The 15373-nt window shown below is 34.5% G+C and overlaps 2 protein-coding genes across 2 annotated transcripts; both read right to left on the reverse strand.

Annotated features, from left to right (window-relative positions):
- Positions 1-6981: 6981 nt before the first annotated feature.
- LOC145957461 (uncharacterized) lies at positions 6982-9390 on the reverse strand. Its single transcript, XM_083073723.1, has 2 exons — positions 8444-9390; positions 6982-7981 (listed from the first exon to the last, which is right to left on the reverse strand). Exons 1-2 carry the CDS (start codon positions 9388-9390, stop codon positions 6982-6984), a joined length of 1947 nt encoding a protein of 648 aa, XP_082929849.1.
- A 1280-nt stretch (positions 9391-10670) lies between these two features.
- Positions 10671-13893, reverse strand: LOC109791631 (GDSL esterase/lipase WDL1). Its single transcript, XM_020350944.3, has 6 exons — positions 13540-13893; positions 12835-12912; positions 11986-12126; positions 11770-11846; positions 11406-11549; positions 10671-11182 (listed from the first exon to the last, which is right to left on the reverse strand). Exons 1-6 carry the CDS (start codon positions 13648-13650, stop codon positions 10966-10968), a joined length of 768 nt encoding a protein of 255 aa, XP_020206533.1. The 5' UTR covers positions 13651-13893; the 3' UTR covers positions 10671-10965.
- Positions 13894-15373: the final 1480 nt, after the last annotated feature.

Raw genomic sequence — 15373 nt, forward strand, 5'->3', positions numbered from 1 at the left:
TATTGGTAATGATGCACATGCTCCTCACTTTTATTATATTTTCGCACATGGTCTTTCCTCTCATGTCATGGTTTTTTCATGCATGGGGATTATTCTTTAGACCTTATCACGAGGTTTATTATTAATGTACAAACAATATCACATAAACATTTACACAAACAATTCACTCATCCACGAACAGTCACGAGCGAATCACGAGGTAGGGGTATCCTGCAGAAAAGTGCATATTCAAGGTGGTTCTAACTGTTCTCACCGGTCTGAGGCTCCCAAGGTGCCCCCATTATAGGGACCCAATTCCTCTCGTCGTAAGCCGATGGAAAGCTCCAACGCACTGTCGGACTCGAGTTCATGGTTATCACCTTGAGTGATGCTTTCCGACAACGGTCTACGGGCACCTATAGACCCATTCGACAACCGGCCGTACTAACATCCACTCCCTATGGCTTACCACTCATGCCCCCGGGTATAGAGGGAACTGTTGTGTGCAAAGGTTTGTGTGCAATTTATATTTCAAACAATTGCGAGAATTTAAACATACAACAGTTATTAAAAGCCACATAGATAAAACATTTTATCATACAAGTGAGGGGTAATAAAGTAATTTTAAACTATTATTTAAAAAATAATCCATCACTAAATGGGACTGACTCTCGAAATTCCCCAGTGGAGTTGCCATCGGCCCGAAACGGGCTTTCGGCATTCGCGACGATGGTCGGACTCTTTTTAATGTTTTGAAAGTGGTGGATTGATAGAACGACTTATTCTCAAACTGAGACCTTGTCGAGCTACCAATTTTATTAAATGATTCACCAATCCATGTTAATCCCAAGCGGGACCCTCTATGGATTAGTGGTTTTCGTAAAAAGAAGGGTTCTTGGAGTCGCCACCAATGTTTTACTCAAAACATTGGAAAAAGGGATAAGGCAATTGATTTTCGCAAATCAACCTTGGCCATTACAACCAGAGTTGGGTAAGGGAGTCGGTTACGTGTGGGGAAGGTGTTAGCACCCCCACAGCGCCCCATTAGGGTTCCCTATGACGGATTATTTATTAAATAATAGCGCAAAATTACTAAATTACCCCTATTTATTATAAGCGATTGTAAATTAAATATCTACATGATGATAAATTTAAATATGCAACAATCAGAAAGCGGTAAAAGAAGGGATTTTTAGAAAAGAAACCTCTTGAAGCGTGCTTTTTATATATCAATGAAGTCTAGGAGGCTTTTTGGCACTCCCTCCCTCTACAAGCTCGCTCGCTCCTTCCTAAAAATAATTTTTGACTATGGAAATCCAAAAGATTTCCCTTCGACTAAGTTCGAATCTCCAAGCTAAATGCTCGGAATTCCAGAACTTCGTCGGATCGACTCCCAGAGAGATTTCTAGGGCAGAACACTGCTCAAAAACCCCAGAATACTCAAGGAGGGAGTCAAAACTGTGTGTAAAAGTGTGTAATGACGTCCAAATGACGTCTTATTTATAGGGAACAGGCGCAATACGGGCCCTGGAGTCAATACGGCCCGTATTGAAGTTTTGAACTACAATACGGCCGTATTGAATTCAGTACGGCCGTATTGAAGTTCAAGAAACCTCAATACAGCCGTATTGAGTTCAGTGCGGCCGTATTGAAGTTCAAGAAACCTCAATACAGCCGTATTGAGTTCAGTGCGGCCGTATTGAAGTTCAAGAAACCTCAATACGGCCGTATTGAGTTCAGTGCGGCCGTATTGTAGTTCAAAATGTTCAATACGGCCGTACTGAACTTTTGGGAGGCCGTATTGGGCTTCATTCCCTCCACTTCCTTATTTTGAGCTATTACAAGACCTCTAGACCTACAGAGAATCCTTCTAGGGCCTTCCATGAGTCCTTCTGGCTGACTTTCCTTCAGTCCTCAAGAGTCTTCAAGCTTTATTTCCTACCCGGACAATTTTAGGGGTCTACAAGCAACAAGGCCCACTACAGCTCTCCATACTCCATCCCATACCCATGGTCAGTACCACTCTAACCCCACCGGCGGAGGTCTCGGCTGCCCCTTCATCTTCATCCCTCACCAACTCCCCCACTCTGGCTCCACCCTCCACTGGCCACTCCGAGTTCCCTCCCTCACCTCCAACCTCAACACCATCCCCACAATGTTCTGTGCCACCATCTCAACCCGTTGTCAACCCTCACAAGAGACCCCAACCCGATGAGGGTGGCATCATCACCCGGTCTAAAAGCAACATTGTCAAGCCCCTCAAGAAGCTTAACCTCCATGTCCAACCCTCTCTTCCACTCGAACCCAGCACCATCACCCAAGCTCTTTGCGACCCTGATTGGCGCTCAGCTATGCAAGCTAAGTTTGACGCCTTACACCGCAACAACACTTGAGAACTTGTCAGACGGTCCTCTGCTCAAAATTTGGTTGGCTGCAAATTGGTTTTTCGAATCAAACGACACCCGGATGGTTAGATTGATCGATACAAAGCTCGACTAGTCGCCAAAGGTTTTCACCAACGCCCTGGTTGGGACTATACAGAGACGTTCAGTCCGGTTGTTAAACCGGTCACCATTCGCATTGTCCTCACACTTGCAGTTCATCAACGATGGTCCATCCGTCAACTTGATGTCAACAATGCGTTTCTTCAAGGGACGCTCAAAGAGGACGTCTTCATGCTCCAGCCCCCTGGTCTTGTCGACAAAAGTTTCCCTGATCATGTTTGTCGCCTCAAAAAGGCACTCTATGGGCTAAAGCATGCACCCCGCGCCTGGTATACAGAACTTCGCGTGTTTCTCCTTTCTCTTGGCTTTGTCAATTCAACTGCAAATGCCTCTCTCTTCATCTACCAGAAATCAGGTTCCACACTATATTTATTAGTATATGTTGATGATATCATTGTCACTGGGAGTTCCTCTACAGAGATGTCCAACCTTATTTCCACCCTTGCTACTCGGTTTTCGCTAAAAGACCTTGGATGTCTTACTTATTTCTTGGGCGTCGAAGTAATTCCTTCGGCTACAGGACTCTTTCTTTCGCAAAGGAAATACATCACTGATCTACTCCATAAATCAGGCATGGCTAACACCAAATCAGCATCCACTCCCTTGTCCGCCAGTGCTCAATTACTCAAGGATTCCGGTGATCTCTTACATTCCCCAACTGAGTATCGTGCACTCGTGGGAAGTCTACAATACTTAAGTATTACTCGCCCGGACATCGCCTTCAGCACCAACAAACTTGCGCACTTCATGCAACACCCCAGAACGGCCCATTGGTCTGCCCTCAAACAGGTGCTTCGTTATTTGGCGGGCTCTTGCAACAAAGGCATCTTCATCTCGGCAACCGCTCCGCTAACCCTTCATGCTTACTTAGATGCAGATTGGGCAGGTGATAAGGATGATTATATCTCCACTACTGGTTACTTGTTGTATCTCGGTAGCACTCCCATCTCTTGGAGCTCCTGAAAACAACGCTCTGTTGCTCGCTCCTCGATCGAAGCAGAATACAAAGCCTTGGCTGACACGGCCAGTGAGCTTCTATGGGTCCTATCCTTGTTCACTGAACTTGGTCACATGCCCACAGCCAATCCGGTTATCTATTGTGACAATCTTGGTGCCACAACTCTCAGCGCTAATCCTGTTTTCCACTCTCGGATGAAACATATAGCCTTAGCCTATCATTTTGTTCGTGAAAATGTTCAAAAAGGCAAGTTTCAGGTGTCTTTTGTGTCTACTGATGATCAGCTTGCTGATATACTCACAAAGTCTCTGCTTCGCCCTTGGTTTGATTCATTATTGTCCAAGTTGCGTCTCTCTTCCGGATCGTCCAACTTGCGGGAGGATATCAATTATAATAATTAGTTTTTAAATTATAATAATCAGTTTTTATTAGCCAGCTTTTACATATCTGCTTTCCCTTTATTTAGGTTAACTGTTAGTGCTAAATTGGTGGAGTTTGTTCCCGTGATTCTTTTCAATTTACGTTATCAATTTGTATATTTATACTACTGTAACTCAATGACAAAATCAATCAAATTCATTCCAAACATTTTCCCATACGTGGAAGATTAATTTTAGAAAGAGTATTAAGTTGGGCAGAATTTTAAAAGGTTGGAAAATTAGTTCCATTGTTGGGTCATTCCACATTCCACATTCTCAAATCTAATTATCTTTTAGGTCCTCTAATTAATTGTGGTATGATTACTCAACAATCAATTAAGATACGAAAAGGGTTTGGGCATTCCTCAATTCGGGATAAAATGAAAAGACAATTCAGTTAACATAGAAAATGTCAGCAAACAATCAAATCAAGTTTCCTCAATCCCACATGAATACTACAATCATAGATTAAGAAATTAGTTCATCGTCTTAAAAGAGGAACGTCCTGGCATGGATAAAAGCAATAAAAACCTTGAGGGCTAAAAGTTGCCCCACAATGACTAGTAATGGTGACCGTTTTGCGATCTGTGTTGATTCTTGGAGTTTGAATGTAAGAGGTTCCTTTTGAGCTCTAGAGAAAATCTTGAGCCAAAAGGAAAAGAGAGTGGACAGAATTCGATATTAAAAATTCTAATAGCACCTCTTCGGCCATCCCAGTCACCAACTTATTGAAGGATTCTTTCAATTGGAATACTGAGGCAAAGGATGCTTTTACCAAGCACACATTGGCTATCACTTTAGCTCCCAGGTACAAGAGTAGGGGGTGTCTTGAGCCAGTTTGGCCACCCTATTGCATATTTCTCAAAAGAAAAAAAAAACTAGTACCCAAAATTTAGAGGCAGTCAACATACAGGAATTGTTGGCCATTACTAAGGCTTTAGCCAAGTTTAAGCTTTTTAATAGGTGAGTTGGATTAAGATTTTAAAAGATATTTTATTATAAAAAAACTTTATAATATTTAATTAAGATTTTTTTTAATATAAAAAGTTATATAATATTTAATTAAGATGATTAGGATTTTTTAAGAGTTCATCAAATTTTGATAATATTTAATTAAGACAATCAAATTTTTTTTAGAAGTATGTCAAAATCTAATGATATTCAATTAAGATTTTTTATTTACATAAAAAAGTCTATTATTATTCAAAAATTAGAAATTTTAATAGATTATTTTGAATACTGAATTTTTTGAGACTTTTTATTTTACATATAATTCACTCATCAAACAATATCACCAAAATCTTTGAGATTTTATATAACTTTTTTTTATATTCTATTTCTACTCTTTTTTTTTTTTTAAAATCTTTTCTCTTGCTTTTCTTGCTTGTCTCTCATATTCTTTTTTTTTTTTTTTCTCTCCTCTCTCACCATTCTTACTTATCTCTTTCTTCTTTTCTTCTCTATCTCATTTTATCCTTTTCTTTTTATTCATCTCCCTCAATTATCCTTATCTCTCCTCTTCTTTTCATATTTTTTCTCTCTCCTTCTTTATCGTCTTTCTTGCTTCTTTTCTCTCTCTACTATTAAAATTTTTAAATTATTAAAATTTAATTGTTTATTTTTAATAAAATTTAATATTGAAATATTAAATTTTGAAATATATATTCAAAAGAATTTGCAAGTCATGGTAATGACTCTCAAAATGAAAATGAAAAATTCAATTTACGCTATGCATCTTTAAGAATGTGATTGAGAGAATATTTATTATTTTTAAATATGCTTCACAATTTTTAAGTCAAAATCTCTATTTCTATTTAAAATACAAGCTAAAGTTGTATTAACATGTAACACTACATAACTTTGCAAAGAATGTCATTTAGATGAATTTTTAATTGAATTAGTAGATGAATCTTTATCTTCAATATACATGTTAATGAAGACCATAATTTTAAACATATATTGTTCATACTCAAGTTCATGAAAGAAAATATATCAATTCATAAAGGATTAGTATAATGTTAGATATTTGAAGAAATGTTAGTTAGGAGGATATTAAAGTTAATTATTTATATAGAAGTAATTATTTGTCAAAAGATAGAAAAATTGTGTTGATTTTAATTTTATTATTATTTTTTTATTATTAAATCTTGTAATATTACAAATCTATGTTTTCTTGTAAAATCCATAAAATCCTTTAAAATCTTATAATATGAATCATCAAAATTCACTAAAATCTGAATTACAAAATCTTGATTAAAATTCAAGTTTTAAAAGTCTTTTCAAAAAATCTTAAAAATTATAACATTCTTATAAAGTCTTTTAAAGTTTACTAGACTTTTTTATGCTAAAATTATACACCAGGTTGGCATATAGATATGTGACTCAATATAGTTAGAATAGATGAGTGCCTCATCAACAATAATAAGTTGAAATTCCTTGGATAGTTCTTTAATCTAGAGAATTTCAATTGTAGTTGGGACACAAGTTTATAATCAGAATTGACCGAAAGAGTTTACACAACTTGTTAGATCAATCTTTGCAAGCACTAGAGCAGCAGGCTTCACTCTCCAAATTTATTGGCTATGACTTTACAATCGAGTAAAAACTAGGGAAAGAAAATGTGGTTGTTGATGCTCTTTTCGAGAGTTTTCCTTATGGCATGGTCTGAACCACATACAATGCTCCTGTAGGAATTGAAGAAGGTGCTTGAGAAAGCTCATAAACACAAGGAGCTCATCCAATTGTGTCAACAGAATGCATAACTCAATCCTCAGTGTACGTACAGAGAGATTTTGTTGTATCGGAAGGAACAACTAGTCATGTCTAAACATTGTTTTTTTTTTGAACAGCAAAAAAATTATATATTGATGAGGTATAAGAAATACCTTTAAGTCTTTTACATAAATAACATCATATAGATCCTCTGATTCATTGTTAGCCATAATCTACTTTGTGAAAGAAGCATATTATTGGCTAAACATGTACTCAACCCTAGAATGTTACACTCCCTACTTTACTCAACATCCTCACCTACTCGACCCAATGTAAATAAAATGTGTCAGTTGTCCCCTTCAAGATCGAGAATAACAAATGCACATATCAATGGATTGCCATGTGGTATCTAATATATAATGCATGCCCCTGGGTTATTTACCCACTGTTGAAAGCTATAGTGAAATGACTTCTCCATCCTTAACCAAGCCCAAGCAAATGACTGTATCTGGTTTTGTAGAGTTTGTAAATTGAATGTTTCCCGTAGGAATCTGCACTTGTTTCTTTGCTTCCAAATGTTCCAAGCTATTGCACTCCACACTACTTGCCATTTTTTCCTTTCTGTATTAGATTGCATTGTATAAGGTCCTTGGAGGAAATGTTGAACTGGATCTTGTGGGAGGACAGTTGCACTGGCCACCCACCCATACCATTCTTTCCATATTATATCTATTGTTAGGCATGTAAATAGGATGTGAGTGGTTGTTTCCTCCACATTCCTGCAAAATACACACGTGTTGTTTTCCTCCTCCAACATTATATTTCTTCTCCTAAGGTTGTCTACCGTAGCTAAAGCATTGTGGTATAGCCTCCAACAAAAAATTACAACTTTTGGTGGAATGTTGATGTTCCACACAACATTAAGGAATAGGCTATCCCCTGGTATACTCTGGGTAGACTTTATAGTTCTGTATGCTGAACTGACAGAGTACATGTCATTTGATTCATGTACCCATTTCCATGCAGGTACTGTTTCCTTCTGAGGAACTTTCGTCTGTAACAGTTGTTGTAGTTCCTCCCAATTCTGCATTTCCCTGCCAAACCACTCTCTCCTCCATAGTAAATCCCATTTCCAACCATTGTCCACCCATGCTCCCATTGACGCTATTGTGTTATTCTGTTGGATCGAGTTCAGGAATAATCTAGGAAACTTGTAAATTAAGGATTGGTTCCCAACCCAAGGATCAAGCCAAAACCTTGTGTGTTCTCCTTGACCAATGATCCATTCTATTCCTTTGTCAAACCAGTTGTTTTGTTGTTCAGCCCCACATACCTTAGAGAGATCCTTCCACCATATAGACGATGCGGGGTTGGGTTTCCCGTCTTGCAGGTTTCTCCATCCATCATATCTAGAATTTAAAATTCTACTCCATAGTGATTGGTGTTGATGGAATAACCCCCATCGCCACTTACCTAGTAGTGCATCATTGAATATTTCAATGTCCTTCACCCCCAACCCTCATTGTTTCTTTGATTGGCATACTTTCCTCTAACTCACCCAAGATATTTTACGGTTACCTTCCTTTGCTCCCCATAAGAAATTCCTTTGGAGTGTGACAATCTTTCTTACTACCTTTTTCGGCATCTTGAAAAAAGAAAGGTAGTATAGTGGTAGATTTGTTAGGATAGAATTTATAAGACAAACTCTTCCCGCCATTGACAAAATTTTGCTCTTCCAGCCGAATAATTTTTTGTTGAATTTGAGCAGCACAGGTTTCCATGTATCAGCCTTTCTTGGGTTTGATCCAATTGGTAAGCCCAAATACAAAAATGGCAGATGCGTTATCCTACAATTCAGCATGGTCGCGAACCTCTCAACTTCCACTGGTTGTGCGCGGACAGCCCCGAACAAACTCTTGTTGAAATTCACTTTTAGTTCGGAAGCAAGTTCAAACCATGTTAAAATACCTTTTATAGTGATGATGTTAGTCTTTGTTGCTTCACCTAAGAATAGTGTGTCGTCTGCAAATTGAAGCATATTAACCTCCACCTGGTCTTTACCCACCCTGTAGCCTGTATATAAACCTTTGTTAACAGCCTCTCTCATCATCCCAGACATCCCTTCGGCGACAACTAGGAATAGGAAAGGTGCCAAGGGGTCACCTTGGCGTAATCCTCTTTGTGTGGTAAATTCCTCCGTTGGGCTTCCATTGACAAGAACAGATACTTTGGCCGATACAAGACACTCCATAATCCATTGTCTCCATTTACAGTTAAACCCGAGTCTTTGTAACATGTACAGAAGAAATCCCCAATTAACAGTGTCATAGGCCTTTTCGAAGTCGACCGTGAAGAAAATGCAGCTCCTCTTTTCCTTTTTAGCCTCATCAATCACCTCACTAGCCACCAGTATACTTTGCAATAGGTTTCTGCCCCCCAAGAATGCAGATTGAGCGTTGTCTATGACATCCGGCAAGACCTTTTTGAGCCTTCTTGCCAAGATTTTCGCAATGATCTTATACATGCATCCTACGAGGGAGATAGGCTGGAATTGTCCTAATTCTTGTGGATCAGCCACCTTAGGTATTAATGCAATGAATGAGGAATTAGTTCCACTAGGTAACTTCCCATTGGTGTGGAATTCCTCCACAAATCTCATGATATCCCTTTTCATAATGACCCACAATCGCTTGATGAAAGTAAAATTGAAACCGTCGGGACCTGGACTTTTTGAACCTTCACACTCCCAAATCGCTTCTTTAACCTCAGACTCCTTGGACGGTGTATTTAATGATTCATTCTGTTGAGAGGTTATCATCTGGAAGGTCACTCCATCAAGTTTTGGTCTTTGTCATTGCACCTCTGAGAACTTTTCTTTAAAGAATCTGTTGACCTCACATTTCACTTGAATCGGATCTTGTATCCACTCCTCAGCCACCCTTATGCTGCTCAAACTATTTTTCCTTCTTTTCTTATGGAAGTATTTTGTGTTCCTGTCACCCTCTTGAAGCCATGTGATTCTGGATTTTTGCCTTGCTATCGACTCACTCATTTTTGCCAATTCCCAAAATTGATGCTGTAATTTTTTCCTTGTTATTTGTTCCTTTTCATCTAGGCCCATCAATTCCTCCTTCTTGTCTAAGTCATTCATATTTTGTTCAATTAGGCTGATTTGACTGTGGGTATTGATCAAACACATTCTTCACGAATACCATAGTTCTACAATATTGGTGGTCATGCAGGAATACCATAGTTCATATTGATCAAACACATTCTTCACGAATACCATAGTTCTACAATATTGGTGGTCATGCAGGAATTACTGGAACGGATTATGTCACGATTTTATTGGCCTAAGACATCAATCATTTTGTGCAACATTGTTTATGCCAACAAGCTATATCTGCACCTGCTAGTTTGCTTCACCCACTACTAGTTCCTAATCAAGTATGGGAGGATTATATATCACAGGATTGCCATTGTTTCATTCGGGTATTCGGTCATCACGGTGATTATCCTTAGGCTTCCCAAACTAATTACATACCTTTAACATTTAACAAAAGGATAAATTTTAAAAATTTAACTATTGAATTATGTGTATACTAAATTTTATAAATAATTTAAACATTAATAGATATCTAATAGAAAAAATTTGGTTATATTTTAAATAACATCATTCGTGTTAAAACTAAATACGTAATGAAGTACCGCATAATTTAATTGTATAAAATTTTATACATTTGATTCATCACAAGAACTAAATAACAAAAAGAGTTATATTATTTTTATTTTTTTGTACTATTTTTTTTTTCAAATCATTTTTCCTTATCTCTATACGTTATATTACTTATTCTATTCTACACTTCTTTTTCTCTTTTCCTTTCTTTCTCAATCGTAAACAAGTGTTATTCGAAAGAGAGAAAATCCATAGTAATGAGTTATACTATTTTAACACCTCGACAATACCATCTTTACATCTCATTCTTTTATCATCACATATATGCTCCCACATTTATTATTTTTGAGATATAAACTCCCACATTTAGTATTTTTGAGATATAAACTCCTTTTAATAATTAGAGACTTATTCGTTTGAAGTATAAAAACTATCAAAGTGAACATCTCTTTCAACAAAGCATTTGTGGTACACATGGCTAGAAAGTGAATCTCTAATGATATGCCCAAGAGATTCTACTATCTACGCTCTACGCTCTACTTTGTTGATATTCACATTTGTTATTTAACACACTAGAAAAGCATCGTACTAGTAACACTCCTTGCCCTTCCATGACTATATATTGCCAGGGCCTTCAGTATATAATGAAGCATGCATGCATCTTCTAGATATATATATCTTGTGGTGTGCAAGTAAGTGCAAATTTATATATAGTTTCTACAGATCCCATTGCAAACACTTCCGCGAGATACAGTATGACACATTGATGGTGGTAGTTCCATCAGCACTAGGAGGATAATATGGTGAATCTTCTGCATATTCAGTTGGCATTGACATCCAATGCAGACTAGTCTTCCAATCTGCTTCCCTCAGAACCCTTAATATCTCCTTCACCACTACCTTGCTTCCCTCACCTGATAGATGAACTCCATCCCTAAGCAACATATATAATTATTTAATCACTTTAGAAAATGAGTGATTGATATACATTTTCAATATAAAAGTTTTTACACAGTTAACTAATCAATAAAACATTATCTTTAATATAATATTTAAGATAAATATTATATATAACGATATTTTATTGAATATGATAACGTAAACAAATTATTATTACTATTAATTAGTTTGTTTAAATATAAGTTAGAAATACTTACGTGAAGCTAACATCTAACCAATCATCCCTTGTCTGAATTGCAGACCATAGATTAATAGCCTTGATATTCAGCTCCTCACAAAGCTCCATTAAGGCCTCCGCATATTCTCCACACGATTCATTGGTTCTTCCAGATTGCGTTGCACTAGATTCGGTGCATCCAAAAAAACATTAGAAAACTTGTGGGGTACAAGGAGTTTGTGGTTAATGATAACTAGTTATTTCCCAAGGGGTAATGAAATATGTAGCGATAATTATTATATATGTTACTTTTAGAAACTAGAAATGTATGTGTAAGGGTAAAATATAATGTACACACGATGTGAGTAAAAAGTTACAATGAGCAAAATAGGAAGTGTATGAACCTGAGCTTTTTGAGCATTTGTTCTTCATTGATGGGAGGAGAGGTGAGGAATATAAGGCGAATATGATCCGAGAGGCTCTGATAAACATTATTATTTGTGTCAAACATTGAAGCAACAAATATTATAAGTAAAAAAATTAATAATATTCTGTACGAGGCTTATATATCAAGGGTTATATGAATAATGTTTGATGTAGAAGATTAATTTATTATATACCTTAATATGGTTAGCAATCTTCCTCATGTTTTCAACATATTCTTGAAGGGGTACATGAGGACCAAGGCCAGATGGGTGAGGGTGAACAGAATCATTGCCACCAAAGTACACAATCACCAATGATGGTTGCACATGAGCATCCTGTAGAGGTCAACAAATTATAACAGAGGGGTCACTATTTACATTTCAACAGACATGAACTCATCACATTATTGTCTTTAGCTGAATCTAAACGTCAACAATAAAAACTAAGTAGTGCACATTTAAATTACAGTATCCAAATATTTTAGACAATCAGGACACAAGAATATCTCCTACTTCACATGTTTCTTTTAAATAATGCAGATAAATAAAACTTAAATGATAGCCTTTTTCTTTTGTGTGTGTGAAGAGAACTCGAATACCAACTTAATAGTTAAATCTATTATAAAATTGAAATTGTGTGAGGCAAATTGCTTAATGTAGGTCCATATATGCTGCTTCTATAGGACAAGTTTTAGATATATCATGTTCACATGCAAGATTCTTCATGGTAGTAGAACCATTCAGACTATTATATTTGTACACTTAATTTCTTTTTTTTATTTTTTATTTTTTATTACTTTTATCTCATTTATTTATCTTTATTTTTGTAACATTACTTATTATATCTATCAATTCGCTATTTTTTTTCTATTTCTTTTTTCCTCAGACTCATGCTTTTATTGAACACAATTCAATCTTAATTTGTTGACCTTTTCGTTAGGCAGCATTACTCAAAGACAATAAATAAATAAAACAAAAGGATTTAAAGAGATTCGAAAGGATAGAAACGAAATCTACGTGGAACTCAACATGTTTTCTCCTTACCTTGGGAAAAACTTCATCCAGAACATCCAAAGCTTGCCTTGAATTCCAACCAGAATATCCTCGCAATATTATGTCCGCCTGTGTCGCCACGTCAATACATAAAAAACAATTTCAGTCACCATAACAGACACTATTTTCTGATAGATCACTGATATCGATGAAATTATATTTTTATTTACATTAAAAAACCTCTTTATAAGTTTGGTAAGTATATCATTAAGAAAATGTGTTTAAACTTAATCCTATAAAATTAAATTATTTTTTTCACTTATATATATATATATATATATATATATATAGATATATTCTATTTTGAACTTAATTAATACCATGTAGGATTGGGATCTCCAATATGCTAATTAAGGTTAATCGGACAAATTGAACATGAAAATTTATGATAATAATCATTAAGATAAATTCTGATATTATTTTAATAAATTTTTATTAAACATAGCTTAATCAAAATTAAATAATATATAAAATAAGAGTTATCTTTTTTACTTATATATGTTATTTTAATTATTTTAATTATATTATTAGTCACACCTTGAGATCTATATTGAATTTAAACCTTGGTTGAAAAGAAACACTATATATATAACGAGAAGCAGAAAATATAATTTGTGTGCATGCAGAATATGGAATTAGTGTAGCTGCTGCAGGTGTACTGTTAGAAAAAAAATGATGAAGGAGAAAGAGAAACACCTTTCTAGCATACAAATTAGCCAGAGTAGAACCCCAACCACCATTGTCGAAGCTCAACTGAACTATAGAGGAGCCAAAGAGCACAATCTGAGGTCTCATCGGGCCTACCATATTTGCCTATAATTAAATGTATATACTGCGTTTTTCTCTGCTCTTTGACTCCTCTAGACTCACTACTCCTGGGATGAAATAAGAGTGAGAATGTGATCCAATTTATAGACTCACATTTGTGTCATGCCACGTCAATTTGAATATTATATTGCCATTTCATCATGTTCCATGCTTCAACGTACGACTAATAATAGAATATATTACCCAAATGTTTCATAATTGGATTCTGAATATTCTCAGGGTGCAACACACTTCACCAACTTTTTTTTTTAAAAAATTCATATATATTGGTTTGTGTTGGAGAATACTAGGAGGGTGAAGCATCGGGATCTGTGTCACCGGGCTAAGAGCAAGAAATTAACACCACATTTTCAAGGCTAAGAGGCTACAGTAGTTATCACACTTATCACTTCAGACAATTTGTTTATACATCTGTTTCAATTTTATCAATCATAGGTAATTGATAGTATCTTCTGACTTCTAGGAGTAATAGTGTACAAGGGTTTGGCATAATACTTCAATACTTGTTCATACATTCATATTTAAAAAAATATGTCCACATTTAAACTGACATTTCTGAGTAGCAACTTTAATACTCTTATTTTCTGAATATATAATTAAATATTCTCTCATCATCATCATTAATAATAATAATAATAATAATAATAATAATAATAAATTAAAAATGTTTTCTCCTAAGGACAAAACTCACAATATCATAGATACAATTGGCATTATTTTTAAGTTCTAATTGTAGTTTTTTTTAATGTAAAGTAACTCAACTAATAAGTGAATATATATATATATATATATATATATATATATATATATATTAATTATTGAAGATCCACTTATTTCAATAATAAATCTATTATTAAAAATTATTTTATTAATTCATCGTTTACATTAAGTTTTAATAAATCAATTATCAAATTAAATTTTTTTAATAAATTGATTAAGTATATACATTTTTATAAAATTTAAAAATTATTTAATATTCTATCAGATAGATTCAAATTAACTTATAATGTATTTTTATAAATATATTTCAATTGGAATCAACGTAATAAAATATTAAATATTTTTAAATTTTATAAAAAATAATATACTTAATTTATTCATTAAGATATTTTTAATTCAATGATTAAATCATTAAAATTCAATATAAATTATATTTTATTGAATAAAATAATTTTTGATATATTTATTTTTAGAATAAATAGATTATATTAATTAATTAATTAATTATATGTTTTAGATCCGATCGCCATCTCAAGTCTCAACCACTTGTGGTTATAAAAACTATGATTAATGTTCTATGGGTACGAGTTGAGTTTTGTGTGTACTTCTTTATATATATATTTTTATAATTATTTGTCAAGTTTAAATTAATAAAATAAAATATCAAGTACTTTTAAATATTTTAAATTTATCTATGAATTAAAAATTTTATACACATAAAAGTCGATTTTCTTGAGTAAAATAAGTGTATTAAGATTTACTCTTAAAATAAATAGATCTCTTATCCACTTATTTTTAGAGTAAGTTTTCAAAGACTCACTCTTACTTAATAATTCATATTATACATCAAATTTTAACGATCTAATTATTAAATTAAAAATTTTTAATATATAAATTAAGTATGCAATTTCTTTTTTAAAATTTTAAAAATTATTTAATATCCCATTTCATTAATTCAAATTGATAAACAATCATAAAAATA

This window comes from Cajanus cajan, chromosome 4 (genome assembly GCF_000230855.2).
Source record: "Cajanus cajan strain Asha chromosome 4, NIPB_CcT2T_4, whole genome shotgun sequence".
NCBI lineage: Eukaryota > Viridiplantae > Streptophyta > Magnoliopsida > Fabales > Fabaceae > Cajanus > Cajanus cajan.

Excerpts from the sequence above, each read along its gene's own strand:
- LOC145957461 (XM_083073723.1), bottom strand. The coding sequence starts at position 9,390 with ATGATAACCTCTCAACAGAATGAATCATTAAATACACCGTCCAAGGAG. Across the intron at positions 7,982-8,443 it reads CAACCAGTGGAAGTTGAGAG|ATATGATGGATGGAGAAACC; the intron begins GTTCGCGACCAT and ends TTTAAATTCTAG.
- LOC109791631 (XM_020350944.3), bottom strand. The coding sequence starts at position 13,650 with ATGGTAGGCCCGATGAGACCTCAGATTGTGCTCTTTGGCTCCTCTATA. Across the intron at positions 12,127-12,834 it reads TGGATGAAGTTTTTCCCAAG|GATGCTCATGTGCAACCATC; the intron begins GTAAGGAGAAAA and ends TGACCTCTACAG. Across the intron at positions 11,550-11,769 it reads CAAATGCTCAAAAAGCTCAG|TGCAACGCAATCTGGAAGAA; the intron begins GTTCATACACTT and ends CACCGAATCTAG.